Source organism: Anopheles cruzii, chromosome 3, assembly GCF_943734635.1.
Source record: "Anopheles cruzii chromosome 3, idAnoCruzAS_RS32_06, whole genome shotgun sequence".
NCBI classification, from domain to species: Eukaryota; Metazoa; Arthropoda; class Insecta; order Diptera; family Culicidae; genus Anopheles; species Anopheles cruzii.
Window position 1 is genome coordinate 60,244,693 of NC_069145.1, and position 14,200 is coordinate 60,258,892.

General features: G+C 50.2%; 3 protein-coding genes across 3 annotated transcripts; 2 read left to right on the forward strand and 1 right to left on the reverse strand.

Annotated features, from left to right (window-relative positions):
* Positions 1 to 1,333: 1,333 nt before the first annotated feature.
* On the forward strand, positions 1,334 to 4,406 carry LOC128271313 (lysosome-associated membrane glycoprotein 1-like). Its single transcript, XM_053008777.1, has 4 exons — positions 1,334 to 1,609; positions 2,776 to 3,027; positions 3,095 to 3,328; positions 3,399 to 4,406. Exons 1-4 carry the CDS (start codon positions 1,546 to 1,548, stop codon positions 3,731 to 3,733), a joined length of 885 nt encoding a protein of 294 aa, XP_052864737.1. The 5' UTR covers positions 1,334 to 1,545; the 3' UTR covers positions 3,734 to 4,406.
* A 285-nt stretch (positions 4,407 to 4,691) lies between these two features.
* On the forward strand, positions 4,692 to 7,251 carry LOC128273098 (alpha-taxilin). Its single transcript, XM_053011016.1, has 5 exons — positions 4,692 to 4,778; positions 5,605 to 6,115; positions 6,184 to 6,330; positions 6,406 to 6,586; positions 6,652 to 7,251. Exons 1-5 carry the CDS (start codon positions 4,772 to 4,774, stop codon positions 7,081 to 7,083), a joined length of 1,278 nt encoding a protein of 425 aa, XP_052866976.1. The 5' UTR covers positions 4,692 to 4,771; the 3' UTR covers positions 7,084 to 7,251.
* A 1,227-nt stretch (positions 7,252 to 8,478) lies between these two features.
* Positions 8,479 to 12,446, reverse strand: LOC128270721 (probable serine/threonine-protein kinase clkA). Its single transcript, XM_053008135.1, has 4 exons — positions 12,396 to 12,446; positions 9,441 to 10,155; positions 9,084 to 9,372; positions 8,479 to 9,016 (listed from the first exon to the last, which is right to left on the reverse strand). Exons 1-4 carry the CDS (start codon positions 12,444 to 12,446, stop codon positions 8,479 to 8,481), a joined length of 1,593 nt encoding a protein of 530 aa, XP_052864095.1.
* Positions 12,447 to 14,200: the final 1,754 nt, after the last annotated feature.

Below are 14,200 nucleotides of genomic sequence, written 5' to 3' on the forward strand. Positions count from 1 at the left end.
GTCGAGAATGGTTTTTGGGAAAGAAGAAAAACTACTTTCTCTTGACTATCCCCCAAAATTCAACTTAATCCTGTCTCGTTGTTTTGGCTGCGTTTAAGTAACGGAAGAATATCGAGACCAAAAGGAAAGGAAAAGAAGTCGCCGTTCTTTTTGAGTTGCGATTTTGGACATATTGTCACGTGTTGAATGAGAAGAATAACCATGACATTGTGGCTTTGGAGAATGAAAATTTGTTTTGTCAACAACTTATCGCGCCCGCATTCATGATAAATGTATGTTCCTTCATGTATGTTAATCTTAATACTTTTTAACGTCCAATTAGAAAGGTTGTGGTATTCTACCAAAATACGGAGAAACTGTTCGTTGAACTATAAATATTAACCTAAAACATGTCTTTAATAAAAGCCCAATCATTAATGGCTTTTGTGTTGCCACTTTGAAGATGTGTCATTTTATTTGATTTAATTGAAATTCAATTGCTCAAACTGAGCACATGCAATTCATATTATGATAATTCATAGTATGGTTTTTCCTCGAAATACTGATAAACAAAAAAACATCCAACTCTAGAATCGAACGTATTGAGAAAGGCTTAAGCGTAAACAAAAAAACATTACCAGTCGTAGTGAACCGTAAGATGCTCAAAACCTGTTTCATGTCGCTAAGGGAACAAACTGACCTATCTCAACCATTTCTTTGAGCTGCCACCGAGACAGCATCGTTTCTCCTTGCGACTTGCGCCGCACGTGCCGAATCCTGCCTGCCCAGTGTTTACGACTGTATGGAATTCGCGGGATTTTCACTTTTAAAATCCCCTTGGTCCGTTATTCTTTCATTTCTACTTCATCGTGATCTTTCGCGCGCTACGAATAGTCTTTGAACGAGGCACAAGAAAATCGTTTAGATTCGCAAGAAAAAAAATCCTAGTTTTGTGTTTAGTTATGTCTTGCCAGTTTTTAGGCAGTTTCGTTATGACCTCACACAATTTCAACCAATCAGCCACATTTGAAAAAGAGAATCATCAGAAGCCAGGACTTGCAGCTCCACGAATTTATCAAAAATATGCTTTTTTGCATTCCGTTCTTCTCTATTTTCTCGATTAATCAGTAAATGCTTTGCAGGTTTATTTATTTATTACGTCCCATCTGTGTGGTTAAGCAATTTAGTGCAGGTTTAATACATTCGTTTTCATCGCTCAATTGCCTCGAAATCTGGTTCAATTCGAATCTCTAACCATTGCGTTTGCTAGCGCCATCTAACAGAAAGTGGCCGAACCAACGCCCGTATCGCAACTGAACCAGCTGTCACAAAACTGGCCAATGGGTGAGTGAAGCCAAGAGTCTCAGCTGCGGATGGAAAAACACATTTTGCTCTCCGCCGTTGATTAGTCAGTAAATCAAGCTGAAAAGTCGGTTCCGTGATAAGAGGCCAGCGATTGTCGGTGAAGGATTCAACGTTCTTGATTCAGTCCGTAGCATTACCCAGCAGATAGCAGCCTCGCGGCAAAATAAGGGCTCTTATTCGTCCTGTGAAACCAAAAAGAAAATGCATCCGCTTCGTGTGTCGTTCGTTTGCTTGCTGGTGGTGGCAGGACTGGCAATTTGCAATGGTAAGTACAACATCCCTTCTTCGTCGGATCCCCCCGCATTCCATCAATAATGTTTCGAGTGTCGCATTGTGTAATCTGGTGTTTGCGAACGGTCCCGAACACGGAAATTGCGGCGTAACTTGCGCTGTGAACGTTTGCTTGTGGCCAGGCCTTATGGGCTCGCTTCGCCTGCTGCTAATATGGCTTCCATTATCGCCCGCATCAATCCGCTGCTGCTGGTATCAGACGATAGATGAGGGAACGGCAAACAACCACAGCCACTGGTTCAGAACAAAGAACGGCAGCGTATGTGGAGGGGCGTATGTGGCGAGGTCGTGCGTGTGTGTATGGGCATCCAATTTTTGCAAATTTCATTCGGCCACTATCTCGCGCAATAGAACCAACGCGCTGCTCCGATAGGCGCCGCTAGCACCACCACATACGCCGCGGCAAAGGACGTCCGTACGTGTGTGCGTCAGCTGATTTTTGTTTGTTACTTGCTGCGACGAAAATGCGTGATTGTCACCTTGTTACCACCCCACCTCGGTGACCACCCACCGCCACGGTTTCGCAAGAAGTTAATACGCAGCAACAGGAGAGGAACACACGAGAAAGCATAGTTCTGTTGTCAGCGCAAAGAAGGCGACGATGAGTCAGATGTTCGCCATTTCTGCAGCAAAAAAACAACATTGCCGAGCGAACAAAGCAGGCCGAGAACCGATGTACTTCGCCAGCTGTGGTAACAATGTTTCACTTTTTTACCGCAAACGAAGCGCATCACGTACTACTGACTTCAATGTTGTACGTTCCGGAATGCGTATTCCGCTACGTTCTTATTTTTCTAAGAATCTATGCGTGCGGCCAGAGCATCCACTGGCCGCTTGATAATTAGTAGCAAGCATAATTCCAAAGTAAATGAAGCAGTCGAATCGCTATGGTGACCTGCGGGGGAAAAAAGAGTGACATCTCCACAGCTCCTTCTGGTGACAGTCCAAGATTACAGCGCACTCGCGGGAATGCAATACTTGTACTTGCGTTAATCCAATCGCCGCCCGAAGCGCGCTCTTATCAGCGGCGGCGTCCCTATCTCCGGTTGCTAGTCCGGATTCAACAAGCACCCGTAGCAGCTTTCTAGCAACATTCGTAATGACTCCTTCTCTCTTCTGTTTATTGTTTGATTCCCAAAGCTCAAAACGAAACCACAACGGTAAAACCTACGACGCCAACCCCGGAAACGACCACAACGCCAACACCCAGCCCAAACAGTACCACCACTACAAGCACGACGACGATGGCACCGACGACCACAACCGCGGTGCCACCGACTCCGAAACCGGTGCCGGAACCGGAGATGGGTATGTGGAGCTACGCTGAAAGCAACCGCACCTGCGTTATCGTTCAAATGGCCATGCAGTTCAATTTGAGCTACTTCGACACCGGTAAGACACTACTCCTCCGCCTCCATTCTGCCGGCTTTAGCTAACCTGTCGCTTCTCCTCTCGTCAGCCAACAAAATGGCCAACGTGCTGTACAACATTCCGAAGGACGCGCGGGTCAAGTCGGGTGCGTGCATGAACTCGTCGGACTACATTGAGCTCAGCTGGTTCAGCGGTAACCAGAGCAACGTGGAGAACACTTTGAAAGTTGCGTTCGTGAAGAACGCGACCGAACATGACTTTGCCCTCGCGGGACTGCAGCTTAACTTGCTCGTCGTGGGCGAATCTTTCCCCAACGCCAAGGGTAAGTGCAGGCGAAGCGAAAGAGTAATGACGCGGAACTTACCCTCATTTGTCCGTTTTGCCGTTTGCAGCGAATCAAAGTTTGCAGCTGACCAACAATGCGACGCTGTTCAAAACGCCGCTCCAAATGTCGTACCACTGCAGCAAGCCCCAGCTGCTGAACATGACGTCCGCCACCGCTGGCCTCGGCCAGCCCACGGTGACGGTGACGAAGGTCCAGCTGGAGGCGTTCCACGAGAAGAAGGACAAAACCTTCTCGATCGCCAAAGACTGCGAAGCCATCGATACGCCCGACATCGTGCCGATCGCCGTCGGGTGCGCTCTGGTCACGCTGATCATCATCATGCTGATTGCCTATCTGGTGGGCCGCAACAATGTGCAGGGACAGGGATACCTCAGCATGTAAGGTGCCGCGTACTAAAAGCCATCCTGTTGTGCAGAATGAGGGGAAAGAACCAATGCAGTGTGGTCACTTTCTGTTCCTGCTGTGTTAGGGACGGCGGTGTCCAGTTATTTTGTTGTTTGAAAATAATTTCACACGATCGAATGTTTTTGTTTTGCTCAACATATCCCATTTGACGCAATGGTCATTTGGTGTTGATGGCCGTTATCATCCCCCCCGCCTGAGCATGTGTGATAAAAAAGGCTACTTGGATATTTTTTCTTTCACCGTTTAGTACACAAATCGGGTTTATTTTTCTTTCTCATGTCCCGATACAGTACGGAAAAGCATTCGCATCCATCAATTAACACAGCAACGACACAGAGCAAAGACCCGAATGGATCTTGTTGAAATTTCCGAAACTTGTGCGGTGAACCGGGCGTTAGGCGTTAGGCATTCGACTGAGTGATTACAAATGTGAAACGGTTAAAGCAAGTACAAGAAGCAACCTTTATTGTGGCATTACAGTGCAAACATATGAACATCAATTGAAGAAAATCTGGCTGAATTGGAAAGAAATGATGCGAAAAAGGGCACACGGATATACATTCATACGTCCGAGCACGGTTTTCGCTGCAAATACTGTCTGTAATAATAGAGTAATTTTTATGAAACAATAAATACACATTGAAACGTAGGTGTGGACGAATTGGCGAAACCCGGGAACGGCCGCGCAGCCTTTATTACACGGCGTGGAGTCAGAAGAATGTTATGACACTGCGCCGCTGCACGATCTGTGTTGATCTTGGGTCGGAGTTTTGAAACGTCGCTTTCCGAGCGGGCGTGCTGCGATGTTTTCTATTTTTACTTCGCGACGAGTTTCCACCGAACGGGGTCCCAGAGACGGTGCACTCACATTTTCTTTCCGGATGTCGAGCGGCAAAGTACGGCATCGTGCGTGCGGCATCTGAGCTAAACTAAACCGGTCGATCGTGCAGTCGGGAAAACGGAACATCTGTCGTTTGTCTCGTCTTGTTTTGTAAGCCAAAGTTCAGCGATCGTATGGAAGGTAAGTGGGAAAGTTAGTAAAGCCGTTTGACCGCTGGGCAAGTGCTGCAAGAAGCAGAGGAAGTCCAACATTCTTCCCAGTGTAAGACCTCGTGTAAGGCACCGTGCAACTCGATGCCGCAATTTTTGTCACGGCGCGCCCACCAACACACATGAACGCGGGTGAATTCGTTTCTTAGTGACCATTTTCTCACCGAGAACTCATTGTTTAGTGTTTGTTTATTAACCGTTTGATACATTCGTGTTTTTTGAGATCCGGCTTTTGTGCATTATTAATGTTTAGTAAAGTTCTACACTTGAAGTACAATTTATTTGCCCAATCGATTTATTTGGATCTGTGCTGTGCTGTGACTTGGAAATAATAAAAAAGTTTGATCATTTTGCAATATACAAATTGCAACATTAGTTAGGTTTTGTAACCCCTTCAGTAACAGTTTTTGAATTTGGCATCACCATCAGCAGCTCCATCTAGCGGCTTCCTTGCAAGACTCTGGAGTGTGTCGTTCCAGGGCTACTGAGCAGCCCTGCGTTGTTTGTGCGTTGTAAACAAACAATGTCGGCGATGCCAAAAGCCGTGTGAGCGTAACCAAAAGGACCAACGATTAGGGACATGTTCGCAGGATTTTCTGTAACTTCAGCTACCCATTAGCACTGTTTTTGAAGAAAAGACTGTCTTTTTAACCACTTTGTACACGTCGTCAACTGCGGTGCCAACGTGGGCGCGTGATTGACAAAACACAAAACAAGCCATCGATCCGGCGTGCAATCCGGGCGGAATCGTAGCTCGGATCTTAACCTCTGACACCTGCGCCTGTTTGTGCCCGTAGACCTTGTGAGCAAACCGACCATGGAACTGTCCAACGGGGAACCGCGCAGTAACGCCGAAGCCAAGAAGCTGCTGCGCGAGGACAAACAGCGCGAAGCGAAGGTTGAGGAGCAGCTGGCCAAAGCGCTCAGCGGGATGACGGTGGACGAGAAGTACGCGGTCGTCTACAAGCGGTTGGTGGAATCGGAGAAGGAAAACCGTCGGCTTCAGGCGCTCCACAAGCAGTACGACCGCACGCTGGAAGCTTCGAAGCGAGAAAAAGAAAACCTCATCCTCGAGCACGACAAGGTGGCGATGACCAAGACTAAACTGGAAGCACTCTGCCGGGAGCTGCAGCGCCAGAATAAGACCATTAAAGAGGACAGCCTGGCCCAGATACAGCAGGAGGAGGATCGACGCAAACAGACGCAGGACAAGTTTCAGCAGTCGCTCAACGAGATCCAGGATGTGATGAATGAGAACAATGAAAAAAATCTTAAACTAAAAGAGGACAACATGGAAATGGCCAAAAAGTAAGGGCGGTAGTGACCAACGGATCTGCAATCACGCTTGATGGATCCTTTATTGTACTTCCGTGTAGGTTTAAGGTGATCCTGGAGCAGTACGAAAAGCGCGACGAGCAAATGGACAAGATGAGCAAACAGATGGAACTGGTGACGCAGTTGAGTGACGCGAAGCTGGCCAAAATGTCGATGGAATCCACCACACAAAAGGAACAATTTCTGGCGTAAGTATGGCAAGACACTCTGGCTGGCTGGCGTTCCATTGTTATTACTCTCCCCGCCCTACTGTCGCCCTTTAGCGAAAAGAAGATTATGCTGACGGAGCTGCATACGGTGAAGAAGCAGCTCGCCGAGCTGCATGCCGTCGAGGGGCACCTAAGGGGCCAGGTCAACATGTACTCCGACAAGTACGGCGAGTTCCAGGATTCGCTGAAGAAAAGCAAAACCATCTACGAAGGCTACCAGGAGGACATGAAAAAGGTTCGATGCGAAGCGAAACCCGTTCGGGGCGGAAGCATTACCTACCGGTCATTGGTCTTTTGCAGATGTCGAAGAAAATGAAGACACTGGAAAAGGAAACGATGGCGTGGAAGGCACGCTGGGAATCGAGCAACGCCACCGTGCAGAAGATGCTGGACGATCAGATCGATCGCGAAAAGCAGTTCACGAAAACGGCCCGTCAGCTGTCGCAGTTGCAGAAACTGTGCCGCACCCTGCAGGCCGAGCGGGCCACCTACCTGGCGGCGCTGAAGGAAGCGAACGTTGCGCTACCGTCAGCGGCACCCGAGGCGGAACATTCGGACGAAACGGCCCCCGGAAAGGAGGTCGTTCCGGACCAGCGTTCGCCACAGCCCAAGGGCAGCCCAAGGGAGGAGGTACAAACCAGTGAGGACAATCAGGTGGTGAACGGTCAACCGGCAGCGGCCGAAACATCCGAGTCCGGGGCAGAACAGCAGACAACGGCTACAGAAACGTAGTCCCTCACGGAGGAGCCACCGTCCCCCATCCGGCCCGTTTTTCCATCTAGTCTCGGACACATTTCTAACCCGTATATCTTCTCTCAGAATAGGCTTTTCCTTCTGTTTAATTTATTGCACTCTGCACTTGCTATTTAACGTCCTGTCCGCTCGAATGGTCTGAGCGTCTGGTCACGTCTGCGTTGGCATTCGTCTTACAGTCTGAACACTGAAATAAACACTTTACTATGACCAAAGCTTTTTGCCAGAATAGTTTAGAGATTCTCTATATTTTCACAACTGCACAACACAAATAGTTTTAGGTTTTTTCGTAATGATTTATTTATTTTCCATTTCTGCCTTTTTCGTACGAAACATAAACTTCGTACGACCCGAAAGCGCCATCAAAGCGCTTTTTAGTAAGAACGTACACCGCGTTTTGGTTTGGCTATCTGGTTTATTTTGCTTTCGGTTTGTTTCACGTCGAACACGCACTAACGTTACGAGACTTTCGTCTCACTACAGAATGGGGGCCACTACATGATCGCGCGCGCGTGACCCACAATTGATCAGCGTTCCACAATACTACAGGCGAACTAAAGCAAACTGAGAACACAACTATTTCGTTACTACTGCGTATTTCTATACTGTCTCTACTGTCGTATCGCGTCTAAGCGGCCACCCTAATGCTCACACGTCGTCGGTGGCAAACATTATCACTACGGTTATCACTACTACGGTACGTACGTGGCCACGGCACGGCTCGAACGGGTATAATTTTGCTAATTCGAGAAAGAAAACCTACGTGAAGCAACATCGACATTAACGGTGGCCAAGCGAAAGCAAAAGAATTCGGTCCAAATTCGGTTTGGGTTCGCGCAACAATAATCCCGATTCCGAGTGTGTTGCGTGCGTGTCCGCGCAGCAGCAGCAGAAGCAGGTCCGGAGACCGGCCTAAGTCTTAACGTCTAAGCGCGCACATTCATCACGGCTAATTGTAAAATTTACTTAGTTTTGATTTGCATCCCGTGCCGCAAACGGTACCGCCGAGTTTAAAATATCAGCTTCCAGTGTGTACCGACGGTTCCGGCGCGGAAAGGCTTCCACTTCCCATGCTAATCCGTTCGTCGAACCGAAAGCCTTCACAACAGTGAGTGAGAATGCAAAAACATCTTCGCAAGCCGCTGTTCCGTGCGCCGCCTGCGGATCGGGGACTCTCCTCTTCTCTCGCGGTACTAGCGGTGGCGACTTCGACGGCTTCTTAGACCCTCGTTGGTGGAGTGCCCAGGAACGGGATGCGTTTCGGGCTCGGAGTGTTGCTGGTCCACTGGCGAGCACGGGGCGCCTGCTGCTGACAGTCGGAGTAGGAACGATCTGTCGGCCAAAAGGAAGAGGATCGATTATTAGAAGCGATCTTCACCGCGTCACCGACCACCGCTCTGTCTTACCTCTGAACTTCATTCCCTGCGATTCGTTGATGATGGCCGCCAGAGCCGGATGCTGCTGGTAGCGTTCCCGGGGCGTGCCAGGACCGCCGCCGCCGTTGCCATTCAGCACATTATTGTTGACGCTATTGTGCTGCTGTGCGCCGCCGCCTGCCGTGCTTCCGCCGTTGTTGTTGTTCAGCCCATTGAACTGTGCCTGCAGATGGTGCAGGTTTCCGTTGCTACCCCCGGTTCCACCCTGAGGCTGCAGATGATGGTGATGCTGATGGTGCTGGTGGTGATGGTGATGATGGTTCTGCGGTTGATAGTACTGATGATGGGTAGAAGTGCCGCTGCCGGTGCCAGCGCTGGTGTTATTGTTGATGTGATTGTTGTTGCTCGGGGTGCTGTTGCTACTGCTGTTGCTGTACTTGTTCTGCTCGAAAAACTCGGCCCGCACCGAGCGGATCGAGTTTTTGTTCTCTTCGTTGTTCCGCGCCCGCAGTATCTTCTGCTCCTGGACGCTGTACCTGCAATCGGAAGAACCATCCGACGTTAGAGGCTAGATTGGGGGCACTAGAATGCCGAGGGGCTTACCTTGAGCCGTAGCTATTCAGATGGTTGTTGTTGCTAGCGGCACCGTTGCCATTGTGGCTCACGTTGACGTACCCGTGCCGGATGCTGCTGGCCGGCGACACGAGAGTGCCGCGCGACGAGCTGATGCCGGTGTCGGTGGTCTTGTCCTTGCCGAGAAAGCCGGACCCATGCGGATGGTTGCCGTACGCTGACGCGAAGAAAAAGTTGTCCCGGCAGCTCGAGGGGCGGTGGGTAGACGGGGGCGTATCGAGCCCACTGTCACACCCGGCGTAATCCAGATCGGTCAAAACTGCAACGACGGTCAGCAGGAACGTGAGTATATTCTGGGATCGCGGGATGGAATCGGGCCATACTTACAGGAGTGGCGGCTACTGTCGTTGCCGGCCGGGCCGTGCGGTCGGCGGTAGAGATCCTCGTGATCACGGTACCGGCCGCCGCGCCGCAGCTCGACCTCTTCCTCTTCGAGGTCGTCGTTCAGAGTGTAGCTGTGGTTGCCGTTCACGAAATTATCGGCCAGCTTCTTGAGCGGCGAGTACGGGAATCCGTTGTAGAGGCTGCCGTTGTGGCTGCTGTAGCCGTTGCTCGAGCTGCCCGACAGGTTGTGGCGTGCGTTCGGCACCTTCTTCGGGGTCGAGTGGTTCGTCAGCATCCCGCCGCACAGGCCGCCGCCGCCGCCGTTCTCGTTGATCGAGCTCAGGTCCGGCACCGAGTCCGACAGCAGGATGTGGTTGAAGCGCTGGCCGCCGATGCCGCCCTTCTGGTGGCGCGACATCAGCCAGTCCTCGATCGCGCCCGAGTAGGTGCCGCCCAGGCCGAGGTGGTTGCTCTGCAGCGACGCGGCCGAGACGGGGGCCGCCAGCGAAGCGCGCGATCGTGGCCCTTGCGTGAGCCGAAGAGCACGACGCCGCTCCTTGCTGCTGAGCGTGCACTCCTCCAGCAGCTCGAACCAGTCCTCCAGGCCCTGGTCGCCGCGCAACAGGACACGACCTTCTCGCGACCCGAGAAGCAAGCCTATCGCGCTGTACGACCGCCGGTTCAACCACTCCACCTTCTCCACGTCGACTAGCTTGATCTGTGTGACGGGACGGGATGGGACAGCGAAAAAGCGAAACGCATTAATTCCAATCGCAACGAACCCCGATCCGACAACAATGTGACTTAATGACGACCCCCCGACTTTCACCCGCACGGCACGGCGGCGGCCATCATTTTTAGTGTTTTGTTCAATACTTTTATTGGTGACTGGTTCACCCATTTTTCGTTCCGGTGGCCATTATCAGTTTACGGTTATGTTATGATTCTCTGTTCATGTTTTATGGGCACTTTTGGCAGCAAGTACACGTTTTACGAGCAGCAGCAGCAGCTCCGGATATACTAGTTTCGGGCGCCCGCCGTTCGGTGTGTCTCGCTTTTGTGTCACGTCACGTCGCGTTATCGAACAAATGTGGTTCACCGTTTTCGAGCCGGAAACCGGAAACAGTCCACCGACCACATTTTCTTAATCAAAAACTAACTCCCGACAGAGTGTGGTCGGAGACAAAACCTCAAACTCAACCTCAACAGTTCGGTTCGGTTGTCGGAGGAGGACGGCCGGCAAAGGAGCGCCAAGGCTCTAAATGCGCATCCCCGGACAACGGAAACACCGGTCGCTTTCTTTAATTTTCACCGCAAGTCCAAAGTTGGCTTTTTTTGCCTCCTTTTTTCTAATCTAAATTGTATTGTGTCAAGAGATTATCCTCTCGACCCGGGCCCGGGGGCGGTGGAATTCGATTCCGGTCGCCCTCCGAGCAGCATCCGTTGCGTCCGTAGGTAGCCCGGGAAAATCAGAAAACCCCTCAGAAGTCGTCGACCACCACCACACAGGGCAAGTCGTCCTGGGGGCCGAGATTGTAGTTCCTTTATTTGGTGTGGTGGGAGCCATTTCGTTGAACGACGGACACAAGCGGCACAGAAACCGGGTGCCTTGGTTTGCTACGTGGTCAGCAGGAAGTAAACCAACGAGGGAGGCAAGGGACACCGGGGGGGAAATGCCTTTGTAGTCCCAGAGCCCGATGGGAAGCGATGTTCGGGACGGAACAGGCACCGCGCGGTGGTCTGCGATGATGAGCGGCCGGAAATGGCGAAGGCAAAAGCGAACCAAGTTAAATAGGATACAGTTCCGCAAAAATCGGCACTGTAACTCCAGCCCAGAAATGGTTTCATGAATAAATTCCTCATAAAGGTACCGGGGACCCGTTGTGGTTTCCCGAGAATGGGTCCCGAAATTGGGCGGCTTTTCTAACGATGAATTGGCTCCACTTGGCACAAAAGTCAAGAACCCATTGTCCGGGAGCCGTGTGGGATCTGGAATGTTTAAGTCAGGCCAGCACGTATAGAGCCAGAGCTCCGAAGCTTCGCCATCTCTGGAGTTGGGATCCACCAACACACGGCCGAACCGAACGATTACCGGAGATGTCCCCAGGTATGTGACAGGAAACCACGTAAGACCCAGAAGGAACGGGTCCGCCCGACCGCTCCAACCACACCGATGAGCAACGTGATTTATTATGTGAAAGGTAAATTTAAGACACAAAATGAATTGATCCTTGAATTTAATCCCTCGTACCGTACGGTTGGGGTTTTTCGGTCACGAGTCCGGACCGGATTGCCCAACCACATCACGTACCGAGTAGTGCACCTCTATCTCTCGACTCTACGATCTGCGAGTGCCTGGAATTTGCTTTCTAACCGTAAATTTTAATCGCACATAAGTCATTTGTTCAATTGTTTCTCACAACTTGCCGCCAGTTTTTATTCTTGCCGATGTCGCTAATGTCGCGCGTCTTGCAAGGATCCCACCAGGTACTAGAGACACGGCAAGGTTCGATGTGTGCCGCAGACAAATTAAACGTAGCTTACGGTCCACGGTCGTCGATGAGACAAATGACATCGCGTGAAAAATGACTTCCACCCCGGGAAGATAGGGACCACACTAAACTGCCTTGCGGGACCCACCTCAACTGCGGACGGGGTGTGTCTGGCAAACTGCCAACCGCGGCGAGTCGGTGTCGGACATCCGTGACAGTTTGTTCGATTGGCAAAACGTGTCATTAGAACCGTGCGATGTCCCTCGGGACACTCAGTTCACGTGTTACGACGCGACGCAAGAAAAGACCCGGCGGTTTGGAGCTGACTCGGTAATCTCTCCCCAACAGGGATGCATCCCAGCATATCGGACGTTTGCGGTCTCGGTTCTGGCAGTTTGGAGGCTGGAAACAATTATTGTGTAACGCCCCGTTTGGTTAATGAGTGTTGCAACCGCAGCGTATTTACGAAGTGAACGTTCAACGAGCGGCCACGAGCTGGGAAGTAGATGATATCCATTCCGCGATTGAAAGTAATGGAAACTTGGTGGTGTAATCGTGCAAATATTACAGCACGACTGTGCGTCTAGTGTCGCAAATTGTGTTCCGCGTGGAATCGAACCAGAATCGGCCAGAACGCGGTCGCTCATTGATGGCAGAAGGTTCGTGTCGGAAACACGAGTATAGAAATTGTAACGAGCAATCGATTAGATTCCAACCATTTTGCCCGCGGAATTACTATTCACTCGGTTCGGTGAAACTAATTTCATTTGAGCGCGCATCTGTTTGCTGTGCAGGCACCGGAAACCGGAAAACGATTTAGATTGATAAAGCCTGCTAAATGCACACCGTCCGATGGTTGAATTAGTTTCATGAGGGAGCATCTGTGGGAGCTTCAAACGGTAGTGTAAACTTTAAATCATAGACCTACGAATCAACTCCGACAGAAACAGGCATCTCTGTTTCGCTTTTAGGCCTTCAATGAATCGTTTAAATATGAATTATTCTTTTGAAGCATTACGAATTAATTTAATTCAATCAACACGTTTAAGAGAGTTTCTGTTAGTGATATTTAAAATAATTTCTTTTGAAATTTGAGAACACACTTTTGAGTTATGAGAACGTAGTGTTAGGTAGTTATAGTCGTGCTGGTCAAATTTAACGCACGATGATTTGCTTGTTGAGACCAAATTTAAAAAAGATCATTCTTCTCGAAATTTTGTTAGTTTCGAAGCCAATACAGTTTAGTAATTTTATTACTGTTTTAAAACCTGCAATTTGAAGTTGTTAATTGGGCACCGAATAAGTACAACCTGACAGAGTTCCTACGCAGTGATCCAGCCTCCAGAAACGACCCATTAGTCTTGCGTAAGATTGAGGCTGATTGATCCCCGGTAACAGCGCACGTTCGTTCGTTGAGCGGTGCGTGAGAAAGCATATGAATTGATAATTACCATCAATGATTACATCGGTGGAAATTTGCATCTATCGTGCGTGACGTCGGTTTCTTCGCCCAACGTATGGTGTTGAGCACTCTTCAGGACCGGCTTGCGATCGTGACACACTAGCACGCATTGCAGATGATTGATGAGTTGATGGATTGAATTTACATTCAGCTAACGAACTACAGAAGACACGACAAACCGGCGGGTGTCTCAAGTCTCAACGATGCTTTGATGAGTTTGACGAAAGAAACGACAGAAATCCGGAAACGTTCAAAACGTTTCGCAAACAACGCGATGTAATTGCTACCGATACCGCATTTTCGCAACACACGGTTCGGTTTCAGGACGATTTTTACACACACAACCCGGGCGCGATCGGTTTGCGCTGTCACGCTCTGGGAAGCCAAGCATCCACAGCCGGCCATCCGGCTCTGCTGGAGCCGGATGTTGCTCTTAATCAAACAATTCGCCTTCGACGACACGCAACGGAACCTGATAAGACTGTCAATTTCGCTCCGAGATTGGAGCGCTTTCTGGGCTCCACGGCAAGAAAAGAAAACAGACGCGCACACACACACACGGGATGCACATGGGGTGAATGTGACGGGCCCGAAATCGATCTGCACACCGCAGACGGAAAACGGATTGTCACGAACAAAGGAACCGCGCTTGTCTATTGCTTACTTAAGAGCAAGACCGGCAGACTTCTGTCGCTGCCCCAGGGGGGGCTGCCGGCTCGGAAATGGTCGGAAAAAAGTTAAACAAATGGCTGCGATAGAATTGATTAACCCACCCTCCGGGTCGGAGGAAGATTTCCATTCCTTTCACG